Source organism: Pararge aegeria, chromosome 4 (assembly GCF_905163445.1).
Source record: "Pararge aegeria chromosome 4, ilParAegt1.1, whole genome shotgun sequence".
Classification (NCBI taxonomy): domain Eukaryota; kingdom Metazoa; phylum Arthropoda; class Insecta; order Lepidoptera; family Nymphalidae; genus Pararge; species Pararge aegeria.
Genome location: NC_053183.1, coordinates 6,953,099 through 6,976,980, shown reverse-complemented (window position 1 = coordinate 6,976,980; position 23,882 = coordinate 6,953,099). Strand labels below are relative to the sequence as shown.

Below are 23,882 nucleotides of genomic sequence, written 5' to 3'. Positions count from 1 at the left end.
GAGAGACATCACAAATCGAAAAATGATAAAGGAATTGATATATTAGTTCAATAAAGAATGTGTAGTGCTGATTCTTGACCTTTAAAGTAGAAACAAGTGTTTTTTTATACAGTATAAACTTCTTGTAGCCTCTAGAGCCTCGCGACTTAAATTTAGCTAGGTTTAGATAGAACTAAAATTAGTGGCATGTATCCCGATGTCCTAAGGAAAATCTTGTGAGTCTAAACTGCGAATGGAAGTAAACCAATCGCATAAGAAGAGGTCGTTTCTTATAAACACGTTCATATCAGTTACCTATTGAACCGAGGCGTATCAGACTGGTAAAAACTGGACTGTAGCCGAGGCAGGCGGCTTCTGATAACGCGAAACGACCACGCTACTTAGTCGAATGGCGTAACTTTACTATACGAAATTTCCAATATTCAGTAAATACTTTTTAAAATGCCAAAGAACCTTACATTTTATCCCTCCAAGTAATACAACAAGGTTGCAATAAAAGGTTTATTTCCGTGAAAAGTAGTAGCGAAAGCAAACGCACAGTGAACAATTAAGCAAGCTTGGTGGGCAAAAATATTTTAATCTACGTTTTGACTGATTTTTCAGGATTTACCACTATCGCTTCAACCAGTATCATTTCAATAATATTAGCGTCATGTTTCGGAATAATTATTTTAGTTAGGTATATAAGTGACGTCCAGGTATGTGAAATAAACTATCATTCTTAAATAACACTAATCCAAGCGATGTTAATAAAAGCCCAGGTTATGATTGTTTATATTATATTTTATGGATGTGATGAATAAAATCGAATCCGAATTTTTGATTAAATGTCTACTTTTGAGTCCAAGGCCGTGGGTTCGATTCCCACAACTGGAAAATGTTTGTGTGATGAACATGAATGTTTTTCAGTGTCTGAATATTATTCATAAAAATATTCATCAGTCGTCTTAGTACCCATAACACAAGCTATGCTTACTTTGGGGCTAGGTGGCGATGTGTGTATTGTAGTAGTATATTTATTTATTTATTTATTTATTTTTTACTTCAAAAGTCGTCGCAATAGATTAATTTGCACTCTTGCAACTAGGCATCACCATCCTCGTCGATTTGACCCGATGGTATCAAGAACGGACTCCATTTTGAAATAATTCTACTTTTAGGATTTCCTTATCGCTTTAGGCCTAACCACTTTGGAATGTTTTCCCTAATTACAACCTCGTATTTTAACATAGGTGTCTGTTATTGTAATGCTAATGGGATCATTCATTATAATTTCGAATCTTTACACAGACTTTTGTCCAAGCTTGTACTAGGCGATCCACTGTGAAACGGTTCGCAGGGGATTCGGCTTCTTATCAGTGCGTTGTCATTCCGAGACGTTTTATAAGTAGGCAACGCGAGCTACAGCCATCACTACACGCAACGACCGCGTAGTGGCCAGTACTTTTGACAATTGCAATAGTTGATATCGTATATTAGCTTTAACAACTATGTTAGTGTTTCCGCAACTGATACCCGAGATAAGGGACACAGGATGCAGGGTGTCTAGGTGGATCCCAGCAGAGCGTTTCGCCCCATACTTTGCCAGACCTACTGTTTTGCCACATATTACTAAGCAGGTGCGATATTTTTTTTAAAACATTGGGAGAGCATGTTTATGACTATAGCACTTTGAAAAGTAACATTAAAAATCATCTTTTTATTTTCCAACTATCTACTTATAATGAGTGATATTAAACTGACAATAGCCACCTAGAGCTATTATTTTTTATATGATCTAATAAATATTTTCTTTACACACTCATAATTCTCGTTTAACTTGTTCCGTTTTGCTTGTTTCGGTATATTAATCAAAAGAACTATTTTTTTTTTCATTTTAATCATTTTACGGTCTGTAATGTAAATAATCACAAACAATAACAACTTTGTTTTAATAGTTTATCTTTTTTTCTTTAGGATGATGACGATGACTCTCGAGGTGGGTCTTCCCCGGAACATTATGATTCTGGAGTGGAGATTGGTGAAGGAGTTTGCGGTTGGAGGGGATGCGGAGCAAGGTTCCCGAACGTGGCACGTTTGTCCGCTCATGTAGCGCGGTTACACGCGCACGCACATAGAGATGGCCTGTTCTACTGCTCTTGGAAAGACTGCTCGAGACCCCAAAGAGGATTTAATGCACGGTATGTTATTGTATTTACATTTTAATACTTGTAGTTTAGTGCCCCTACATATAATTAAATGAATTGACCCCTTATTAATTAACGTGATGTAGAATATAGCAGTGTTTTGGCTTCGCACTTCGCCAGTATCACATTTTTAGGAAGGTCTAACTAAAAACAGTATATGAAGTATTTTGTCGCACTAGCTGGCAACTGGCAGCTCCTGTTAAATGCTTGACAAAACCCAAACGTTATAAATTAGTATTTTTGTTTTTATTTTGTACTAAAACTCATAAAAATAGAAAACAACAAACAATGTAAATTTATAATAAACACTTCTTTGCCCACAGATACAAAATGTTAGTCCACGTGCGCACACATACAAATGAGCGTCCACACACTTGTAACCAATGCCAGAAGAGTTTCTCCAGAGCAGAAAACCTAAAAATTCACCTTCGATCGCATTCTGGGGAAAAACCTTACGTGTGTCCTTATGAGGTAATTATTGATTCTCATCATAACATTTGTAACATAACCGCAAAACCTAAAGCATGCAAGATACATACTCTAATTTGGTAATCAATGAAGAGTTTATTGAATTAGCATCTCTTGAACATATATGACATATATGACACCTACGACATCAGATACTTGCTTTCAAGTATCTGACGTTCGTAGGTGCATCGAGCCCTGTCACACCTTCAGACAGGACCAATTCTTGGCGAAACCTAAAAAGGTTTGACGATTTTTGTGACAGAGCTCGCCTGGGGAAGTACGGCCATGCTTATTTCTGCCGCCAAGAAGTATTGCTGTCGCCAGGCATTGGTCCCGTCTGAAGGTAATGGTTGGCGGTGTGATTACAGACACATGAGGCTAAACATTTGATGTACACAGGGCGACACTTCGCAGGACGTGTCACTTACATGCGAAATGTTGCTCTGTTTTTAGGTGATAAGTTTCCATTTAGCATCAGCTTGGTCCAACAATTATTACTATTAAAAAAATATCTGAAAAAAAACGAGAGCTCGTAATCAAAAGTTTTTAAAGCAAAATTTTAACAGTCAATTAGAGAATCACGCATTAACGACGTATGAACAAATATTAAATCCATGATTTCCTTGTCCACAGGGCTGCGGAAAAGCATATTCAAACTCCAGTGACCGCTTCAAACACACACGTACACACACAGTCGACAAACCTTATTCCTGCAAAGTGCCAGGTTGCAACAAACGGTACACGGATCCATCCAGCCTAAGAAAACACGTCAAGACATACAAGCACTTCGCCAACGAAATGGAAAGCACAAGGCGGACATCGTCGGATGATCGCCTAAGTTCCGATAACTTATCACCGCTAAGGGACAATATTTATGTACAACCTCAATCACCCAATCGCAAGACATACAGTCCAACTTGTATCACATCGCCGACACTACCATATAGCTCTCTGATACCATCAGACGCAGCGTTGGGTGCACCTTTAACCTACGTACCTGTTATGGATCAATTACATCCATATTCGAGACCCCTGGACATGTATCCGATTAGGGTGCCGAGTAACGAAATGTCCTACCTGGAATACTCGCAGATGTATGACCATGCGTACAGAAACTACTATTCGTGCAGCTTCAATTACTCCGTATTGAGACCAGATATCAATGAGAAGGCATTTACCTATGACGAGCAAGAGAGGTTTCAAGATATAACGTTAAATAACGCATCAGAAGCACATATACCAGAAGAACTTCCTCTAAATTTAATTTGTGCCAAACGGATGGATTACCAACCTTTAACTGAACTAGTCAGACAAACAGACTTGCCTTTAGATTTAAGTACTAAGAGTTGATTATTAAATAAAAAAATATTTATTTGCAAATGTGGTTTATTTTAAATAAATTCAGTATAAAATATTTTGCTTCTTAGTCACTTTACAAAATTTTGTCTATTAACGGAACTTAAGTTGCTAGCCAGTTATACCTTAAAATTTCCTTCGGTATATAATAATAGTATTAAGTATGAAAGGCAAAAAATACTTTATAAATGTAGTTTCCTTCTTATAACGTAAGGAATAGGAAAAACATAAGGGAAGTTCGAAGTCATGACAATACATACGTTATAATATGATCAATGTATTTGACCTGTCACCAATCTTGACGAATACAAAAATAGACACTTGCATAACATCAATCGTGTTCATTACATTTTCCGTAATATGTTTATCACTTTATCAAAAAGAAAACATAGTTTCACGATAACACATTTCAGTAGGAACTCTATTTAACAATAGATACAAAGGTTTTAAAGTTCTAGGTTCACATTACTTAAAGTTTATTGTCTCCAAAGCGTTTGAGCAAGTCTAACCAATAATTAGATTTTATTATCTAAAAATCATCACTGATATGCAAGAGTATTAGAAAAACGTCAACTAACTAACTAACTCCTAAAATATCTCTGACTGATGATTTCTCGCATGCAAACTTCAATTTACTTAGTATTTGTTTTAACACTACGCACAAAAATATTAATGTAATAGAATCATATACAATTACAAATCTACAACACATCGTAACAAATGAATCGCCAGCGAATCGGCCATGTAACAACGAAAGACTTCGGCATCACTCTGTATGTCAATAAACCGTACAACAATAAGATCATTCCTAGACCTTCAATAATTAACATTGTGAAATACCGCACCAGAACTTTTTTCCTCATTTTACAGAATGGCTAGGACAGCATCTGGAACTGCGGCTTAGAAGCATTTATTTATTTATTAGAATAACTTCATAACGTGTATAAGGAAAAGATACATGTCAAAGACTCAACACAATAACACAAGCAAAAGGTGACCTTATCTCTAAGAGTTATCCCTTACACTCAAAAGGATCACAAACTTTGTTCGCCTTTTACCTGATCATAAATTTTAAATTCAATTAGTATTTTATTAAATAGAGCATAAAATAGTAAAATTCAATTGACTTTGAAATTATGAACAATATTTGACAATGTTAGTTAAACGGTATTGGACTTTCAACTTTTATATAATTTTACATACAAGCTACTTTACAAAAATAGGAAGTTAAATTTAGACATTATGGGAGTAAAACAGTGATAAACTGTACACAAACTCGGCACTAAAACCAAGTCACGAATCACATATCAGCCTAATAACCTATTGCTGGTCTTTACCAATAGAATGTAACAGTCCAGTGGCGTGCATAGAGGGTATGCAGACGATATAAAATGAAGAAAATCTCCAGTACGAGTTATAAAAAACTTAAGGATAGGCATTGTAAGAGTTATAAAAAGCCTACCCTACTAAAACTTGGTATCCTTAATAAGGTTAGGCGGTACTTCTCGCCAGGTCAACGCCTCGAACTGTAGCAGGCTCAAGTGCGAACAAGCATGGAGTACTGTAGTCACCTGTGGATCGTCGCGCCAGGAGAATTATAGGCGACAAATCGTTAACACAGGCGAAACTACATAGTCTCCAGCACCGACGCAATGTTGCCTGTTTATCGGTTTTTTACCGGATATACTTTGGTGAGTGTGCTCAGGAACTTCACAATCTTGTTCCTCCTTCCCCGTTCTACCACAGAACAGCGAGACACCGTGAGCGGTGGCATCCTTATGTGGTTGATATTCCTTCAACACGCACGAAACGTTTTTTAACCACGTTGCCGCTAAGATGTGGAACGCCCTCACGGCAACTGTGTTGCCTGCCACGTATAATTTGAGTACGTTCAAAGCTAGAGTGAATAGGCTTTTTCTAGGCAAGCGTGCTCCAACCTAGACCTCATCATTGCTTTCTAACGGGCATGATTGTCGTCAAAACACACCCTTAAGTATTTATAACTCATAATGGAGATTTTTTCATTTTATATCATCTGCATAACCTGTGCATACCCTTTATGCACGGCAATGTAAAACAGTCCATAGCTGGATTAAAGGCCTCTTCTAGGAGGACGGATTGCGCATAATCACCACACTGGGCAGACGGGTTGGTGGATGGTAGTAGTAGACCCGAGGACGCTGCTGCCAGTTCTCAGTTATATTCCCTAAGTCGCCCCGTACGAGACCTACGCGGGAAGTGGAGAGGAAGTGACAACTGGGTTCTGTTCTGTCACAAAGACCTCCGGAATTATTTTGCTTCTAAGCTTAATCCTGTACATATACTATTACTAGTAATTGTTGTTTGTATTTTAAAAAAGTATATCCCAGAAGAAGGCCTGGCCGAAGAAGAATATCATGGCTCAAAAATCTACGACAATGGTTTAGAAAGAGCACCAAATCATTATTTAGAGCAGCGGTGTCAAAAGTAGAGATAGCCCTAATGATTGCCAACCTTCGTAAGGAGACGGCACGCTAAGAAGAATATATCCCTCAAGAAATGCGGATGATGTCACACGTATCCAACACAGAAAAAGCTTTTGAATGCGGGCTAGAATATTTCAAGTCGTGTAGCCTCAAAGATAATAAGGCTCAATGAAATTTAACAATTACAAATAAAGTTAATTTCACTAACACAAGTGTCACAGCTTTAAATGGGAACAAATCACTCGATCCATCCGACGAACCGCGTGGAATAGTCCACAGTTGATGAATGGCTTTGCTAAGCTCTGACCAGGCGAGACATTCCTTCCGCGATGGTGTTAAGAGCAGCGAGGTCCTTGCGGGCAGTGTCTAACAAGTGGGCCATGCCACGTTGTTGTAACGATAGGAATTGCTTCATATCTTCTTGCGCACCTAAAGGTAAGGATTTACTTGTTTTATTTTTTTTAATTTACAACAGTAACGACAAGAAAATATCCATACACTGTTATTATCGGTTAGAAGCAGGCGTTACTTTGCGGAAATCCATTATCTATATATATATATATATATATATATATATAAGAGAAAGTGTGTGGATATGTTCCGTATAAGCTCCGAAACGGCTTTTTTGAACTGTCAAACTGTCAAATACAGCTTTTATTTACTATGATGGTATTCTATTGTTGGGTGTACATGGGTGTAGATAATGATCTTTACCCGCTCGAGAAGAGAATGGAAGAGAATGAATACGGAGAGAAATAAATGATTTAATATATTATGAGACTTCAATTAAAAATTTAATGATGTAAGTTTATTGTTTAAGCAAAATCTAGCCCGGCGAAGCGGGCTGGTTACGCTGAAAATTAAGCTTAATTTCCACCAGACTAGACTTTACAATTATTCATTGTAAAGTCAGCATCTCCTCACATCTCCTACGCAAGTTACGCTCCGGTTTCGGAGCGTAACGTGCGTAGAGGGTACATTGCTGAAGATCTGTTTGGTGTGGAGTATAAGGATTGAAGAAATTATAAATTACACCATACAGATTCTCCTGCTTTCCATGGGCTATGGCAAATTAAGCTTAATTTTCATAATCCATACAATGTTATTGTTTATGGTTTCTTGACAAACAAACGTGGTATAACGTCGGAATAGTTATGCAGGGTCCTGTCACACTTCAACTGAGTGCACTTATCAAATGTCACAGAGCGTGATAAAAAACTAAATAAGTAATGCGACGATTATTTATCATGTTATTTGATTAATGAAATATAGGTCTATATAAAAAAGAAGATCCTTACCGGCATCCAAATGGTATCTCTCGTGAGATGCACCCGAGCTTGCGCTTCGTTGAAGTCGCATCGCGCATAGCAGTTCATTTAGGCGACCCTGGGAATCAAATATGACAATAGAATGTTATTCTATGTATACTAATAATGAAGTTATTTTGATTGAGCTAATCTCTAGAACACGTCTTATTTGTTTTTGTTTTTTTTTTGCATTTGATAGCCCAATTCTCGTGGAAGTTATAGGCTGATTAATATCACGGTACGACCCTGAGGAGCCGATCAAATGAAGAAACATAGCGGGCGGATGATATGACGCGGTGGGTTGGGGTATATGGTGTAGAAAAGCAGATTAGAAAAATTTACTTATCAAAGGCGAAAGGAAACGCTAATTATATGTTTTTTTTATTATTCAAATTTTTGATAAATTCAAATTCATTTATTTCAAGTAGGCCTACTTTATAAGCACTTTTGAAACGTCAAGTATGTATATTTGTAGTGACTCGGAATGGTTCGGAAAGCAGATTCTACCGAGAACAGCCGGCAAGAATCTCAGTAGTTGCTCTTTTCCAACATCAACATTTACAATCATTTTTCTATCTTGCGGGAGATGAGAGCGAGGCTGGCTGCTTCCAATCTACCTTGTCATTGAGGAATTCTGTCAAATCAAATGTATAGTAACCTCGCTGTACTAGATGCGTTTTTACACATTTTTTAAATGTATGCATTGGTAGGTCAAGAATTTCCTTAGCAAAGAATTTCCCCACAAAGGAGTTCTGCACCTTTCTCAGACGATATGCAGATATCACTAATAATTTATGTCCGTTTCTGGTAAGTCGATTGTTAATTTCCACATTGATAGCTTTGATACAATTTGCAGCCTTGCTCTAATAACACTATTCTTAATAACAGCAAGCTGCGTGTATGGAGAATCAAACATGTGTATTTAAATACATGTATGATTTCAAGAGACATATTCGAAATCGACCTCCAGCCCGCTGGACAGATGACCTTAAAAATATGGCTTAAGAGGCTGGATGAGAAAGGCGGACGACCGTGCGTGGTGGCGCGCTCTTGGATAGGTCTATGTTCAGCAGTGGACGCTTGTGGGCTGTTGATGATATTCGATATTATGAGAGAGCATTCCTACGCCCAGCAGTGGATGATTATGATAGGTAGTCGTGACATCCCAGTGGTTAGAGCTTCGGCCTCTCGGGGAACCGAGTTCGAACCCCAGCACGAACCTCTAACATTTCTGAGTTATGTGCGTTTTTGAGCCAATAACTATCATTTGCTGTAACGGTGAAGGTGAAAACAACACAATGTTTATATGCTAAGCAGTTATCCTCACGAGAAGACCTGAGTGTTCATAATAATGACGATGCTAATCACAACAATTAACATCCAGACAAAAATTTCATAAGATATTCAAAATAAGCAATAAGCTTTTGTATATGAATCAAGGAATTACTTCGTCATGACGTTGGCCCAGACAGCCGGTTATAACCGGACGCGTAGATAAGTGACTTGGTGATTGTTACACTGTCCCCAACACTCTTAACTGATTACGATTTGATAAAAGAGGTATGCAACTTACATAAGCTTGTAATGACAGTTTAATGCGTTATGCTATAGGGTAATTGTGTAAGGATGTTAGTAGACCGTTAATACAATGAACTCCAGGTATTACGTCTTTTAAGGTATTTTGGCCAGGATAGTAATAAAGCAGTAAGATGGCATAAAATGAAAGAACTATCCTAACTATCTAACTACCTCCTGCTATACGAGTAATTTAAAAAAATTCGGGTAGATACGGCACTGGCACTTTTGTGCACGTATGTAATACACGCCATTGCTGTAAGCGATTAACTGTAGCTCAATTTGATAATCGCAACAATATACATTGGTAACTTTTTTTGACGTACAACAGTAATCTTCCTAAGTCTAATATCTATTGGTAAAAAAAATATACAATAAATAAGTAAAAAATATTATGAAAATTAAATTATTACTTTGATGTTCAAGAAAAATTCTATGTCGACTTTGGATTCTCTTGTCGCTATTCTGCAGCGGCATCAATTCAATCAATTGCGGTCGTTACATGCAGCAAAGCTGCTTTCAAATTTCTAAACGCACTATCTTAAACGGAAATTGTATATACTAGGTCATTTGAATAGGGTAATACTAGGTCGATTTAGATAAATTTTATGTCCTGACATCACATTTAAAGATTTGTGAGAAAGTCAAAAGTCATATATTTCTTTATTCAAATAGGCACATAGATGGCACTTTTGATGCGTTATTATATACAAAATGTGTACATAGCAGTGAGTAGTGATGGCGATAACTACAATCGTAAACTTAAAACTAAAGCTACGAGGGTTCCAATCGCGCCCTGGTCTAAGAAGAAGCCCACAACAAACTTAGCCGGGTGTTCTTTTTGTTATCACCATCTCACATTGTCATTAGAAAATATTTAAGAAGCAACCTGGTTAGAGCAATTGTTTACACCCAAGCTTTTTTATCGATTACGTAATCCTTTATACTATAATAGGACTTTTCTATAAGCTTTCGCTTAATACAAACTTTGAACTTCTTTAGTGACATCCCCAAGATATCAACCGGTAATTTATTGTAAAATTGTATACAATTTCCTTTAAATGAATTGCTTATTTTGTGTAGTCTAGTGTACTGCACTGCAAGTTTATTTTTGCTTCTAACGTTCAAATTATTGCAGTCACATTTTCTTTTAAATTTTGATATATTTTTGTGAACATACATTAAATTTTCAAATATGTATTGGCTATAGAGTGTCATTATTTTAACATCTTTAAATTTATCTTTCAATGACTCTCTCGGACCCATTTTATAGATCGCACGAACAGCCTTCTTCTGCAGCACGAAAATAGTGCCAATATCAGCAGCATTACCCCATAGTAAAATTCCATATGACATAATGCTGTGAAAGTAACTAAAATAGACTAGCCTAGCAGTTTCTATGTCTGTCAGGTGGCGTATCTTCTTTACTGCATAGGCAGCAGAACTAAGCCTGTTCGATAAATTATTTACATGCGGGCCCCATTGAAGTTTAGCATCTAACGTTATTCCTAGAAATACTGTTGTATCCACCGGATTCAATTCCTCATTATTAAGTAGTATAGTGGTTTTTACATGTTTAACATTTGGTAATGTGAATTTTATGCACTTAGTTTTATTTTCATTTAAAACCAAATTATTAGCTTCAAACCATTGTACTACTTTAGCGAGATAGTTGTTTACATCGTCTAAAGCTAATTCACGTCTCTTAATTTTGAACATAAGTGATGTATCATCAGCAAACAATACTATCCCGTGATTGTCCTTAACAAGGTAAGGCAGGTCATTAATGTAAATAAGGAATAGAAAAGGTCCTAATATAGAACCCTGTGGAACACCAATTTTCACAAATGACCCATTAGACCGCTTTCCATTAACGTCTACCATTTGAGTAGTAGATAGTGAGATTGAAGAGTGTACGTGTTTAGTAAGTGTGAGCGTTCAGTGGGTTGATTGACCGCTAGCGTTCGATCGCGCACTTAGCAATGCAACGGGAAGCGGTTTGCCGTGAGTGCGTTCCTGTGTAGAAGAGCCAGAAATCGATATAATAACGAAACCGATTGATATAATATGATATGATATTAGAGACCTACTTTGAGCTCGGACCAAGAGGGCTGTAACGGGCGCCTCTTCATGTTTCTAAATATGTACATCAAGTCCCTGCGCCCATTTAGAGCGCCAGTTGCAGTTACTGCTGTACAACTGGTGTACAGCGTTTTTGTGGCATACTCTCCATCTCCAATCTACCCCTCTAGGTAGGTCGAAGAATTGTCAATGTGTGGTAGTTTAATTTTTCAGTGAGGGAAAAAATATGCGAATTCATTCCGAAGTGATAAAGATAAATGCTATTAATATTCATTATCTTTATTATCTGTCTGTAAAAAAGTTGGTGTTTGTTTAAAAAAATGTAACAAAAATGTCAAATCATTATTTGCCTAAATTATTTACAATTCCGGCCCATTCTAAAGGACGATATAGATGGACAGTGATTCATTCGAGTGTGTTGCCAATTTTTATGGAACATAAATATGGACAGCATAAGTGTTTCGTTATAGTAAGATGTTTTGATGAAATCCATCATGCCTTTAATTTCGCATGACAAAATAAAATCAATCAAGTTCAATTCGGTTCAATCGGTAAATGAATAATATCGGAATATCTGAATTTTTGCTGATCTCTGGTAAGGTAGGAGGCTTTGGCCGGGACTTGTCTCCCAAACATTTGCCAAAGCCGCCAAGCGATTTATCGTTGCGGTACGATGTCTCGTAGAAACCGATAATGAGGCTAATATAACTGCAATACCCATTACAATTTGGTTAGCTTCCATTAAATTGCATTTTAAATTGCAATAAAGCGCTAAGTTGTGATGGTATAAATAAAACGAACTAAAGAAGCCAAAAATAGAACAGGTGTTTGACATTATCAGCTATATGTATATTGTATATATCCCCAACATACTTGTGTATCCGCCCGTCTGGAGATAAGGGCCGATAAAAATCACGATAAAAGGCACCACGCTATAAACGAATGACAAAAAAACCAAATATTTTGCGTCTCAAGGCCACCCTGACAACGCAGATTTAACGTGTATCGGACAGTATTTCAGTATTGCATATTATCAGGTTTGTAATCCATCACGTACATACGACGTCTAGATACCAAATGTACCTACTGCACTATAAATACAAAACCTTCGGGGAGTGCTTGACCGAACACCAGTTCTAAGGTTATACCTTAAAACGGTTCTATTTTCTTTTTAGACGAACCAAGCAGATGACCATCGACTTGAAAGTAATTGGAAAACCATCGCCAAAAAAAAGTACAGTACCTGTCCCCCTATATGAGTGTAAAAGGAAGGTAAGAGGAGTGGGAAAGGAAGAATAAACAGTGAGATCGGATAGTCAAGCGTGCCACAAAACTTCAATGACGACCACGACCGCCCTGATAAAATCGAGCCGACTGAGAAGTAAAAGACTAATCAGAACAACACTTCGTAGAGCGTGCCAGGAACTTTGTCCATCCACCTGAAGCGTAGGCCTTATGTGCCTTTAATTACACCGGCAACCAAGCCCTACCGGAAAACAACATTGAAACGATGCTGAAAGGTTAGCAGAAATAAGCATGGCGGTAGAACTTCCCCGGAAGAGTTCTTCACAAGAAGCTCTACTTCTACTAAACAAAACTTCAACTTATAGAAGTTAATAATTAAGTCCCCAATAAAATCGTACTTAGCAACGGAATATACCCTGAATTTATGGCAAGAGCTGACATAGAAAACACCAGATATGCACATGACTTAAAGAAATAAGAACGATTCAGTAAAAATATGTTAATGGCATAAATGAGCTCATTTGTATTATTGTTAGGAGTTCATTACGATTTCAATCGTTTTACAAATATAAAAGATGATGAGTGAACATGGCGTTTACAGTTCCTTAAATTGCATACAGATGATTTCCGTTTAAACTCAATATTTCAAATTATGAAAGTACGCACGCACGCACTCTCAGACGCACACGTGCACGCACGCACACACGCTCATTTATTTGGTGGATTTGAAAACTGAACTTTCGTCTTGATTAAGTGTCGTCAGTTTAAATGTAGAAATTTATTAATAACACTGTCAATAAAAAAATACAACTTACATTGTAAAGGGGAGGTGCGGACAATTGCGACGCAAGCTCCTGCAATCGAGCACGGGCGGCTTCCTCCTCAGGACTTAACGCCATCCCCACCAGCCCAACCACTTCCTGTCGTACTATCACCTGCGAAGTAACAATCCATGTTATCAGATCTATTAGAGATAGCCAGCACTGCGGAAAAAGTCTCGCGATCTATATTATATGTGGGATATTTGAATTTCCTCGAGATTTATGACAGCACAATGAACGCCTTATTTGCTATTTTCCGCGAAAAGCAGTGCGTAGAGAGTGCATTACAAGATCTATTTGGTGTAGAGTATAAGGATTGAGGCTCCTCTACAAGAATGCGCAAGAGAGGCAACCATTAGAGAAGAGTGGCGAAGGATTGTAAAGCGAGCCACAACACCCAAATGACAACCATGACCAGTCTGTCAAGACTGTAACGACTAAGAAGAAGAAGAAGATAAGGATTGAAGAAATTATTAATCGCACCGTACAAATTCTGCTTTACACGGATCGTAACAAATCAAGCTTAGTGTTCCGCAAGTATGTCATGAGATTCCGCAAAGTTACGTAACGTAGCGCAAAGTAATTCTGTCAAAAATATTTTTGGCAGAATTTATGAAGTTTAAGATAAGGACGCAAATCTAACATCGACAAGAGTATTCGCGCGAATTTAATAAGCACCTCACCGAAAATCTTTAATTGATATACTCATTAATGAAAGTAGGTACCGAGTATCTTAGTACCAGTTAGACCAAGGCGCGTTATTATTCCTCGTTCTATGGTAGTACATTAATAAATTTGGAAAATATTAACAAACACTAAAATGAATAATTTTTCGAAAGTGTCTTCTAAATATACTTAATAATGCAATGATGTTGTATCTTACTAGAAACGGACCGAAATTTGTGGCATCTGCAAGTCGTCCACGAAAGCTACCAAGGCTCTATTTTGTCGGGTTAGGTATAAGCTTGAAAGCAGTTGACTCCACTTTCATCTCTCACACGATCACAAGATAGAGTTCTGACTGTCAAATTTTAAAATTTTGATGTTAAAAAAGAGCATCCGTTGAGCTAGGTCTAGGTAGAATCTGCCTTACGAAGTGTTGGTAGTTTCTACAAACAGACAGGCTTGTTCAAAAGTGCTCATAACTATGCCTACTTAAAATAAAAACAAAAATTTTGCCTTTACCTGCAGAAGGGTGTGTTTGAGCGTGTGCAAGGATGCATTAAGACGCGAGAGGTTGGATGCTGCGGCGGCGCGGCGCGTGCGCAACTCCGCGAGAGTTTCTGCTGCGCGCTTTAACCAGCTTGCCTGCAACGCTGCCTCTTCGCTTTGACAGCGTGCACGAAACTTTATCTACAAGCATAAAGCCTTCTTAATGTCAATTGCTCAAAGGATAAAAGGGATGATAGGGATCAGATAGTGAGTGGATATTTTGACAGCCGATAGGCGCAGCGAGCAGTGACCCTTCTTTCTGAGTTCGATTCCCACAACTGGGAAATATTTGTGTGATGTATATTGTAAGTGTTTATATATATTACTAGCGTACCCAGCCCGCTTCGCCGGGCTAGATTTTGCTTTATTTTATGTAAACCATAAACTTACATCATTAATTTTATAATATAAGCTGTATTTGACAGTTTGACAGTTCAAAAATAGGAGTACTCCGATCGTCACCAAACTTTACAGGATTACTCGCCAGGTCAATCCGGAGATTCCTTGAAAGTTTCATTGAAATCGGTCCAGCCGTTTCGGAGCCTATACGGAACATACCCTCACACTTTCTCTTTTATAAATATATATATATATAGATTCATAATAATATGCATCAGTCATCTTAGTAACCATGACAGTTACTTGTAAAGTTAAGTGTAGCTTGCTACACTTACTTTGGGGCTAGATGGCGATGTGTGTATTGTCGCAGTATATTTATTTATACACATTCATTAGTCAAAAACTTTATCTACAACCATTATTCAAGTCAAAAGCTCAAAGGATAAAAGGAGTCATTTTGTGAGTGAGTGAAAGGACGATCACACTTTTATTAGAGTCGTAACTGTATCTACAAGTATAAAGCATTCTGAATGTCAATAAGTCAAAGGGAAAGAGGGCTGATCCAGTTAGTGGGTAAATGAATGAATACACTTTCACACACTCAAACCTTTATCTACAAGCATTAAGCCTTGGAATAGGCAAACGTGTTTGGTTGGGACTCAGTGAATGAACTGATGAATACATTATTATTGAACTGGAAACTATATCTCAAGCATAAAGACTTCGGCAATAGAGTAAAGATAAAAGGTGGTGGTGGTAAGGTAAGTGTAAGTCTAAGTGAATGAAGTCTATTATAACTACACTCTATGGTTCAAGGGTTTTAGTCAATAAAGTAGTCACTTTCATTGAAGCGTGAGAAATTCATATGACATGAGAAAAAGATTAGTCATTTCTTAAGTCTACTACAAGTTAGCCGTTGTCGTTGACTGCTATATCACCTGGTGGTAAGTGATGTTGCAGTCCAAGATGGTAACGGGCAAACCTCTTAACCGGATATGGCAGTTATTTTAAACCCATACTCCTAATCGGTTTGTAGGTAACCAGCCATTGGGGAAGCCTCACACCAGACAAGTGAAAAATCCCAAATTGCTCCTTCCAGTGATCGAGGAGCCTAGGAGATATTTAATTCCACAGCTCTCGCCGCTGCGCCAGGGATGTCGTCAAAAGTTCGTCGAAGCGAGACAGCAATAGGGTCTTTAGTTACTTGGTTATTATTATTATTTTCCTGTACAAATAAAATAAAATTAAATCTGGACTAAGAACATACCTCTGTAAATCCTATGATAGGTACCGGAATATAGTTGTTAGAATCAGGATTGTCAGCTTGAGCCTGTTTCCAGAGTCGCATGTCCATACCTATTTGAAACATTAAAAATATATTACTTTCATCTCCTATTGTTTGACATAAGTCTAAGTCACTTTGTATTTTTAAGAAAGTTGTCAAAAACCACTATAGTTTACATTGAAGACGACTTGTTATACACTTGCGAACAAAGATTCACAAGATTCCATCAAGAAGCTCATGAGGTCCATGAAGAATCGACTTCATGCCGTAATTAGGGCCAGGGGAGGCAACACAAAATATTGATATCAAATATGCAAGACTAAATAAAAAAAATCTCTAAATATTTATTTAATTTTCCTGAGTCTCCTTCCTTATTACTCCACTTTTTTCTTTCTGATTCACTCAAACTAAGACAGCTCCCGAAATACAGGTACAATTTCAATAAATGTGGTATTAATTTAAAGTGAACAGTATAGCCTTTCAGATGGTACCATTTTCATTCATCTTCATAAGTCAAATACTTTTTAAAATCGCTCGTAGCAATTTACAAGTCGGTGATTCCATAGTTTTGCTCACAAGTGTAGTATTTACTGTTATTAATGATATGTTAAAGTATATATTAGTTTATTATTATTATTATTTTTAAATATTTATTATATTATGTATTATTTTATTTGTTTAATCTAGTTCAAGTATTAGTATGTATTTTTTTTTAATATGCATAACCTCCAGTATGTTATCCTTTTGTTTCCTTATCCTGAGGTTACATGGAAGAAATCCCTACAAAGCGATAAGGCCGCCTTTTGTATACTTCTTCTGTCTGTGTTTTTTTTTATTCTTCTTCTGTATTTTTATGTGTGTGCAAATAAAGAGTATAAATAAGTAAAAATAAATATTGTTTCTAGAAACAATCTCCTTTCAGTTTTTTTGTTTTATCTCTCTCTCTCTTCCCTTCCTTTTCTCTTTAGTTTGATAAGTTTTCTGTCCTTTCTCTTCTTTCATTTCTTTCTTTGTACGATTGCCCTTTCCCTATTTCCATCACACTCTCATTGTCTTATTTATTCTTTACTGGGTCTTTGACCGATGATAACTTCACAGTACATCATTGTCGTCATAATCAACCCATTATCGCTACACAATACGAGTCTAATCTCAGAATGAGAAGGATTTAGACCGTAGGACCAAGCTAGACTTACACGCCTATGTGAACATTATGGAGAACTCCAAGGCCATGTCAAGGTTTCCTCAAGATGTTTTCCTTTACCGTTATATATAATGATATTCAACTACATAAATTTGCCTTTTACAACAAGCTACAATACGGACATCTCTCGCTCTCTTACTATTACGAGAGAGAGAGAGGGAAGGAAATATCCTCTCTATTAATTGCTCACTTGGGGGGTGGACTCTAAAGATACTGCTCTAACATATGCGTTGCGAAACGGGTGACCGGCGGGACACTAGAGTAGGCCGCGTTGTTGAACGCGATACAAGCCGCACCAGGGTTCAGAAACGTACCACGCTCCGATACACTAATGTAGACATTGTGTACTGATTTGTACGTTACATATAAAAAAGCTTCAATATAATATCACTCTTTTTCTCTTTTTTACTCTTACCCTAAATCCTTTTCTCTATTTTTGACTCTCTCTCTCTATATCTATTAATTGCTCACCTGGGGGTGGACTCTGTAGATACTGCTCCAACATTTGCGGCGAGGGACGGTTGACCGGTGTGACACTGGAACAGCCTGCGTTGGTTAACGCGGTACGAGCCGCACCAGAGTTCAGGAACGTACCAAGCTCCGACGCACTAATGTGTACATTGTTGGCTGCTTTGTCCGTTACGTATATAACAACCTGAAATTTGTTTCAAGTCTTATGAAATAGCAATGAACAGTGGAATAGTTAGTGGAATTCCATTATATTATCTTTAATATAGTTTAATCCAAATAGGATATTTTTATTTATATATTTATTTTATAGTCAAAAATATATTTATTATGGTAGGTACTCAAATAAGATTGATATAAATTATAAACTAGCCGCGCGTAAAACCTTGCAAGTTATTTTAAGCTATACAGAGTACAACTCTCTGGTCTCTCAGGTCTGACACGCTGTTCTTTGGGGCTGACGTTGAACGCAAAACTGTTGCTACCGTTACGTGTTTTGCACGCACTAACAGTCGCATATAATATTTAAGCCACTCAAGCCTTATCCATATTGATATGTTTGGTAATTATGTTGTATATTTCTATTACTGGAAATTTATGAATTAATAATGTATTTATTGTACACCACGTTGACCAATAGATCAAGTTGATGTTATGCTGAAGACTCTATTTCGAATATATTAGCCATAATAAATGCATTATAGTGTAAATCAGTATTTGTGACAGTTGGAAACAGATTTTTCTGAAATATAATTTTACTATTAACATAATTATGTACCTTTTAAGTATTAAGATAAGATAAGATTACTTTTCTTCCCAAATCTTTAAGTTAATTGTCGTATACATGCTCTAAGCAATAACATAGATTTATTAGCCTGCAGTGTATTGTAGAGTTCGATATCATTTAAGAGGATTTGGAAAAGTAATAAATAGCTCAAGGTAATACATGAATTTTGATTACTAGTCGTATCTAGTATATAAGACGTAAATTAACTTCAAACATGCTTCAATCAAAATATAATGAGATAAAGTAAAATTATATCTACCAGACTTTTAGTTTCTGATACAGCCTTTATGGATTCAATATTGACAGCCAAGTTTGGTTTGTTCCCCAGAAGGCCAGATAATGAAACGGTAAGAGCTTGTTGATTCGTCCTGTAAAAAAAACATTTTTCAATAAGAAGTTTGAAAAGAGATGGTCAGTAGGAACAACAGCGCATGGTGATGATGATGATGACGACGCTAATGATGGTAGTGATGACGACGACGACGACGGCGACGACGACGACGACGACGACGACGACGACGACGACGAAAACGACGAAGACGACGAAGACGACGACGACGATGATGATGATTATTACCCTACATGGCCACTTCCTAACAAATAGTATCAGTTGAATCCGCCAAGCTTAAAGAATTCTCAGCAACCAAGCCTTGCAGCCTTGACAAGGTTGCCCGCCTAATGATATTCCACAAGATACTATATCAAAATGTATTCTAGATATATTGTATCTACTTTTGTTCTCACCCCTATCTGCACGGTTTTTTAGTTAGTAACCCATGGCAATGATCAAAGCTCATTGCCCACTCGTTTCTAATGTAGAGAATGCTAAAAATATAAAATTGCCTTCCTGCTTCTGTTTTATCCATCAAAAATCGCTTTCAAATCAAAAGTGGATAGGCATCTTCTAGAATAAGCTTCAAGCATGCTCTACTTTATACAACACGCTGAAAATAACCTAACTTACTTAATCTCCTGTTCTGTTTTATTAAACTGTAACGCCACATGTCCATCCTTGTCCTCTTTCCCTCCTAATCTGGAGTACCCAACAGCCTTAAAGCGACATAGAGGGTTCTGCTCATTAAGCTCCAACGGTGGAGCGTTACGACTGTAGTAGGCCTGTCCTGAAATGAATTTGTTATATATAAAGTTACTGACCTAAATTATTACCACTTGAAAGGCAGTCACTTTGTTCTTGTACCCCATTGATTAGCGCTATTTTAGCGCTGTACATGTTACGGTGTCTACGGAACTAAAATTGGAACTACTACATACGATTATATTATTAAATTGTAACCCGCTTTAAGCCTATGCTTCTTAAGGCCTATAAGGAATCCATAAGGCATTATTTAAGTTTCTTCGTTTATTTATGCGTCCCCTATTTATTAATAGCTTGAAATCTTGAAGATAAGAAATGGATAAGGAGAAGTTAATAAATGTTCCGCGAAATTTAAAATATAAGCTTCACAGCCGAACCGTTAGATAACTTGCTTTAATACTCTTTTTATACCGGAGAAATAAGCGGTTTTCGTTGAGATTTTAAGATAGCGAAACGAAAGAGTATGAATTCACAGGCTGAATCCAACGAACGAAATCATACGCGTTAAGTTAGTTTTCTTTTTTTAAAGTAACAAAAACTTACCAGTCCCCCATTGCGCTTGCAGAAGATTCCACTTGGCGAGCACTTGGTCTCTCTCATCACCAAACACGCAGCAATTGAACACAGCTGCTACCAAAGCCTCGTGGGCGTTTGTGGGACCCTGCGGTTGCTGCTGCTGCAACTGCTGTTGTTGCTATAATAAAAGACAAAAACTGGCAATTTTTTTGTGGCACTCTTCACATTATCCAACTAGATGGCTTGGCATCGCATCGCCAAAGCCACCAGACCGAACCAGGGAAAATTCAGAAATAATAAATTCACAAATTGTCCCAACCATATTCCCGAGTTCTCTTTGTTTATCCCAAACCAGTTTCAGAAATCAGACAGCTCAATGTAAAAGTCCACGACCTGTTAAATATTTCTAGCAATAAAAATGATCTCGCCTGGCATCTAACTAGGAAATTGTTTGTAGAACCAGAATAAAACCACTAACCTGGGGTTGTTGTTGGCCAAAAGCGCCGAGTCCGGTACCAAATCCTCCAAAGCCAGTTGTAGCTGGTTTTCCAAAAGTTGAACCGAAAGCAGATCCAGTCCCAAAAGAGCTTCCTCCTAGTGTATTTGCACCAAATGCTGGTGCTGTATTACCAAATGTCGAAGTACCAGCCCCAAAGCCTGTGCCTGTTCCAAAAGTGTTGGTTCCAAATCCACCAGTACCAAATGCTGAAAGAATTTAACCTCTATTACGCAGAAGTCACAACTAGTTGACTCAACATAGTTATTTATCATTCAAAGAAGAACACATATGCATGCAAACCTGGGACTCAGCACCCTCAAAAGTAGGCGAGAAAGAGGCGATCTCATTGAAACTTATAAAATATTAAATAAGTTACAACATTCCAAATTTTGAGGAAATATATCAGCAGGCATTGTCTAATCCTTCCAAGCACTTTATCAGCAATAGAGTTATACAAATGTGGTGTGCCTTGCCTGAAGATGTAGTGACTGCAGAATCACTTAATCAGTTCAAGAATAGACTGGATAAACATCAAAAATACAAAGAGCGCAAGAAATGATATAGACGCATCAGCGAAAGCTGCTTAGTCTATTATACAATAATAATAATAATACTCGACTCGGCTAGGACAGTCCGCCGATTCCTAAGCCAGTCGCCCTGACCTCCGGCCATCTGGTCTCCCCTGCCGGGGTGTAATCCTCCGCCAAGTATGTATTTATGTAATGTATATTTAAGTAATGTATATTTAAGTTTTATCTCTATGTATCTAAGTAAGTATATTAATGTTGTTTTGGCTTTTTTTATGTATTTATTTTGTACACGGGCGTGAGAGTAAATCTCGAATAATAATAATGATAGCATATTTAACATAAGTACATAATATGAGATTTAACCTGTTATATACCACTTTCAATTATGGTCTATTTATGGCTTTATGTAGTTCGCATAGTTAGCATCATCATTATTATCAATCCTTACAGCCCCACTACAGGGCATGGGCAGAATGAAAAGGGCTTAAGTTGTAGTCCACTACGCTGGCCAAATGCGAATTGGTAGACTTCACACACCCTCACAGAACTCAGTGGTATGTACATTTCCTCACAATGTTTCCTTCCCCATTAAAGCAAGTCATATTTTTTAACTCCTTAAAATAAACAAGCATGTATAACTTTGAAAAGTTAGAGGTGTATATTTGGGATGAAACTCATTCACTCTGAGATTCCGCTAAAGCTCTTATGATAGGTAATAATAAACCATCTTCATAATTTACTACTGTTTTGAAGATGGTTGGACTCTCTCAAATCGAAAGGTATATTGAAATCTAAAAGCCATTGAATTAGGTGGTTTTTCTTTTGTGTTTTCATATTATTAAATTACCTGTAGCAGGTTTTGCTGCAGTTACTCCAAAACCTGTTCCACCAAACATAGATGGTGCGGTAGTTGCTGCTGTACCAAGGCCACTAAATGGTGCTGAAAATTACAAAATATACATACAAAAAATAAGACTAGAACTGTATAATTACCAACCTAGTGATATCAGAGACTATTTAAAAATTAGCAACTATTTTTGACCTATCTCTATGTAAAAAGAAGTGTTAATATTAAAAAATTAGCAGGATAATGGCAAATGAAATGTTATTGTGTTTCCATTTAATTTCTATATTGTTTTTAACTATAAAGGAACTAAATAAAATGCCTGCACCTATTGTACTAAGATGTAAGACATAAGTCTTGATTGAATTAATTGTGGTTCTAATCCTGGGAAGCAAGATGCCTGCAAGATTATAATAGGATGACAGGGCAAGTTTAGACCTTTAGTAATGCAAATAGGTTTTGGAGTAACCAGTGGTGGTAGAGTGGATTCTTTCACAGAATCAAATAAAATAAACCTCACACTTTGCACCTGGAGGAACACTTAGAAATACACGATGATCCATGGAAGAATGGTTTTTACTGAAGGAAATCAGATACAGCCCTAACATCACATGCAAAATTAAAATCATGTGACTCCTGTCACTTTAATAGGTATTTGTTGTGTAGTGTAGGTACTATGCATGGGCCAGTCTTTTACCTTCAACAGGGTTGTCATAGGTGAGCACTGAGAATGTTTTTAATTAGTTTGTATGGCAAAAGAGATATATGATTCTTTTGATTCAATATTTATAACAAGGTGATTTTTATGAAATATAAAATTAAAAAAAAAAAATACTTATGCATCCTTAAACATTTTTTCATAATTTGGTTACACATTGTATAATTATTAATATCACTTTAAAATATTAAACCTGCACTAGATGTTGGTGCACCAAATGCACCAAATCCAGCTGAAGACGTAGTTGTTCCAAAACCGCCAAACCCAGCTGTACTAGTTGTAGCTGTATTCGTACTTCCAAACGCAAATGTAGCTGTAAGGATAAATAACCATATTTTGACAATAACCATATGGTACAGTGGAGCGCATACAAGGCCCAAATATACAAAAAACAATTGTATACAAATCCCTTGATTGGCATATCAAAAATTCGTGCAGTCCTTTTCATTAAATTCCTTTACGAGAAGGAACATTTATACTTGTAATTTATATTAAAATGATTGTTTATTATCATCAAATGTTGAGAGGAACAGTAGTATTTTATTACAATAAAAGTCTAGTTCGTACGAAAACAAAAACAATGTAAAATAATGAGTGTAATGTGCTAGGTATTACTTACGCTTGGAGGCTGTACCAAAACCAGAACTTTGTGTAGCTGATCCAAACGAAAAAGCCATTGTTTGGCAAGTATGGTGGACTTTTACTAATTATTGGTAAATATCTATTCGTTTATTTACAGAACAAAACAATTACAAGTTCCCGATTAAAAAAAAATACAGCAAAGTCGAATAAAACAAACGATCCTCATTCCTCAAATATATTTCCAACTCCAGGTTCCAGCTTTTTGAATCTTAGTGAATTTTTCTGCTCTGTGAACCC

At 37.0% G+C, this 23,882-nt stretch overlaps 2 protein-coding genes across 2 annotated transcripts; one reads left to right on the top strand and one right to left on the bottom strand.

Annotated features, from left to right (window-relative positions):
• Positions 1–1,403: 1,403 nt before the first annotated feature.
• LOC120623292 (zinc finger protein GLIS3-like) lies at positions 1,404–4,068 on the top strand. Its single transcript, XM_039889237.1, has 4 exons — positions 1,404–1,619; positions 1,957–2,180; positions 2,510–2,657; positions 3,288–4,068. The coding sequence occupies exons 1-4, from the start codon at positions 1,491–1,493 to the stop codon at positions 4,002–4,004; spliced, it is 1,218 nt and encodes a 405-aa protein (XP_039745171.1). The 5' UTR covers positions 1,404–1,490; the 3' UTR covers positions 4,005–4,068.
• Positions 4,069–5,987: 1,919 nt separating this feature from the next.
• On the bottom strand, positions 5,988–23,854 carry LOC120623323 (probable nucleoporin Nup54). The gene is made up of 13 exons (XM_039889285.1): positions 23,623–23,854; positions 23,197–23,316; positions 22,289–22,381; positions 20,891–21,117; positions 20,440–20,590; positions 19,765–19,921; positions 19,060–19,168; positions 18,017–18,200; positions 16,324–16,412; positions 14,691–14,858; positions 13,500–13,619; positions 7,774–7,861; positions 5,988–6,904 (listed from the first exon to the last, which is right to left on the bottom strand). The coding sequence occupies exons 1-13, from the start codon at positions 23,678–23,680 to the stop codon at positions 6,771–6,773; spliced, it is 1,698 nt and encodes a 565-aa protein (XP_039745219.1). The 5' UTR covers positions 23,681–23,854; the 3' UTR covers positions 5,988–6,770.
• Positions 23,855–23,882: the final 28 nt, after the last annotated feature.

What these genes read in the sequence shown, in the direction of transcription:
- LOC120623323 (XM_039889285.1), bottom strand. Translation starts at nt 23,680, where the DNA reads ATGGCTTTTTCGTTTGGATCAGCTACACAAAGTTCTGGTTTTGGTACA. An exon ending in TTTTGGTACAGCCTCCAAGC is followed by an intron (nt 23,317 to 23,622) that starts GTAAGTAATACC and finishes TTATCCTTACAG; the next exon opens with CTACATTTGCGTTTGGAAGT. An exon ending in TCAAACACACCCTTCTGCAG is followed by an intron (nt 13,620 to 14,690) that starts GTAAAGGCAAAA and finishes GTTACTTCGCAG; the next exon opens with GTGATAGTACGACAGGAAGT.
- LOC120623292 (XM_039889237.1), top strand. Translation starts at nt 1,491, where the DNA reads ATGTTAGTGTTTCCGCAACTGATACCCGAGATAAGGGACACAGGATGC. An exon ending in TGCCACATATTACTAAGCAG is followed by an intron (nt 1,620 to 1,956) that starts GTGCGATATTTT and finishes TTTTTTCTTTAG; the next exon opens with GATGATGACGATGACTCTCG. An exon ending in CAAAGAGGATTTAATGCACG is followed by an intron (nt 2,181 to 2,509) that starts GTATGTTATTGT and finishes CTTTGCCCACAG; the next exon opens with ATACAAAATGTTAGTCCACG.